This window comes from Antrostomus carolinensis, unplaced genomic scaffold, assembly GCF_000700745.2.
Source record: "Antrostomus carolinensis isolate BGI_N321 unplaced genomic scaffold, ASM70074v2 scaffold40386, whole genome shotgun sequence".
Lineage (NCBI taxonomy): Eukaryota > Metazoa > Chordata > Aves > Caprimulgiformes > Caprimulgidae > Antrostomus > Antrostomus carolinensis.
This window is the reverse complement of record NW_010320504.1, coordinates 1-1,981: the sequence shown is the minus strand read 5'-3', so window position 1 is coordinate 1,981 and position 1,981 is coordinate 1. Positions and strand designations below refer to the sequence as shown.

The window sequence follows — 1,981 nt, the reverse complement described above, 5'->3', positions numbered from 1 at the left end:
GGGACATTGGGGCGAACAGAGGTGGTCTCTTATCAGGGGGATGGCAGCGGGGTGTCCCCAGCCGCTCGCAGGCAGCTCCAGAGCCCGGCTGTGTTTGCAGCCAGCGCTCGCACTTGGCAGGAGCCTTCACTGAAGCTCCGGCTCGTAGTCGCCACGTGGCGATGGTCTCCGTTGCCGTAGCTGTGCGGTGTTGCTAACGTGGTTGGCGGCCAAGATTTGGGCTGGAATTTTCCCCCCTCCCCAACCACATTGCGGGGATTTCATCACACCAGCGGCAGACATAATTGTGGCCTTTAATTATTGTATGTGTCCCTGTGCAGACATGTGTGTTTAGAGGCATAAAAATGGCAGAGTTGTATCGCAGGAGGGAGCTGCTGACAGGCTTGGGTGGGAGCTGCTGACAGGCTTGGCTGGTGCTGTGGTCGTGGTGCTGCAGCTGGTGGATGGGGAAAGCTGTTCTCTTCCAGTGCAGGGGCTGATTAAGGAGAGAGTGACCCCAGAGAGACTCAGCAATGAGTTTTAGCCCAGTTGGTTTGATTGCAGGTTAATTAAAATAGTGTTTTGCTGGCAGAACAAAAGCTTCAGCTGGCTGTGACTGGCTTGGTGAAGGAACTGAAGCCAAATTTGTTCTTGAAAGAGGTCCTCAAGAGCTTGCTGCAGGCGGCGAGATGTCCCTGAGCTGCTTGCCTCCCTGTCCCTCCCTCCTTGTCCTTCACTGGGCACTGTCACTGCCGTTTCCCTGATAACATGGCCTTTCTCTTCCTGTTTGCTAGGTCAAGCTGGGAGCTGCCCGACCTGCGAGAAGGAAGAGTAAAAGCCATCAGCGATTCGGATGGTGTGAGCTACCCCTGGTACGGAAACACCACAGAAACTGTGACCCTGGTCGGGCCCACCAACAAGATCTCCAGGTTCTCGGTGAGCATGAATGACAATTTCTACCCCAGCGTGACGTGGGCTGTCCCTGTGAGCAACAGTAACGTGCCGCTGCTGACCAGGATTAAAAGGGACCAGAGCTTTACCACGTGGCTGGTGGCCATGAACACCACCACCAAGGAAAAGATCATCTTGCAGACTATAAAGTGGAGGATGCGAGTGGACATTGAGGTTGATCCCATGCAGCTGCTGGGGCAGCGGGCACGGCTGGTGGGAAGGACTCAGCAGGAGCAGCCCCGGATCCTCAGCAGGATGGAGCCCATCCCACCAAATGCACTAGTGAAACCCAACGCCAACGATGCCCAAGTCCTCATGTGGAGACCCAAGCGAGGCCAGCCTATAGTCGTGATACCTCCCAAGTAGAGCAGCGCCGGGGCGCGCGCGTGAGGACCTGGGTGCTGCCAGCCTGCTGCAAACGAACGGGGTTTCTGAACCAAAGCAGACCTCTCGGGTTCTCCTGCCTTTGTAGCTGTGGTTGGAAACGTGGCTACTCCTTAGTCAGAAAGAGAGCCTGGCCAGCGCGGGGGTGCGGAAGAGGAATCGCTGAGCTGGAGGGGTTCCCAGGAAGCAGAATCAAGTACTTCTGGGGGCTTGTGGCTGGCAGAGAGGCTGTCTGACCTGAAGGACCCGTCTTTCCTTGCAGGGCGATGCAAGGAGCATGAGTGTGATCGAACCGTGCCTGTGGCAAATGCTGCTTTTGACCCAGTTGGAGGTAGAAGTAGAGACCATGCCTGCTGGATGTGGAAGGTCTCCTATGGTGACCCTTAGCAGAATCAAGTACTTCTGGGGGCTTGTGGCTGGCAGAGAGGCTGTCTGACCTGAAGGACCCGTCTTTCCTTGCAGGGCGATGCAAGGAGCATGAGTGTGATCGAACCGTGCCTGTGGCAAATGCTGCTTTTGACCCAGTTGGAGGTAGAAGTAGAGACCATGCCTGCTGGATGTGGAAGGTCTCCTATGGTGACCCTTCCCACGGGGGCGTGGGTGTCCCTGCCATGTTTATACCTATGCATTTCTGATGGAGGATCGACCCCTCGCCCTGCTTGCTGGC

At 56.4% G+C, this 1,981-nt stretch overlaps 1 protein-coding gene across 1 annotated transcript; it reads left to right on the top strand.

The window, feature by feature from the left end:
• The first annotated feature begins 747 nt into the window (after positions 1–747).
• Positions 748–1,296, top strand: LOC104517659 (protein FAM78B). The gene has a single exon (XM_010169612.2). It carries the CDS (start codon positions 748–750, stop codon positions 1,294–1,296), a length of 549 nt encoding a protein of 182 aa, XP_010167914.2.
• The last annotated feature ends 685 nt before the right edge of the window (positions 1,297–1,981 follow it).

Bases quoted from the DNA above. Each gene is read 5' to 3' on its own strand.
- LOC104517659 (XM_010169612.2), top strand. From the start codon at position 748: ATGGCCTTTCTCTTCCTGTTTGCTAGGTCAAGCTGGGAGCTGCCCGAC.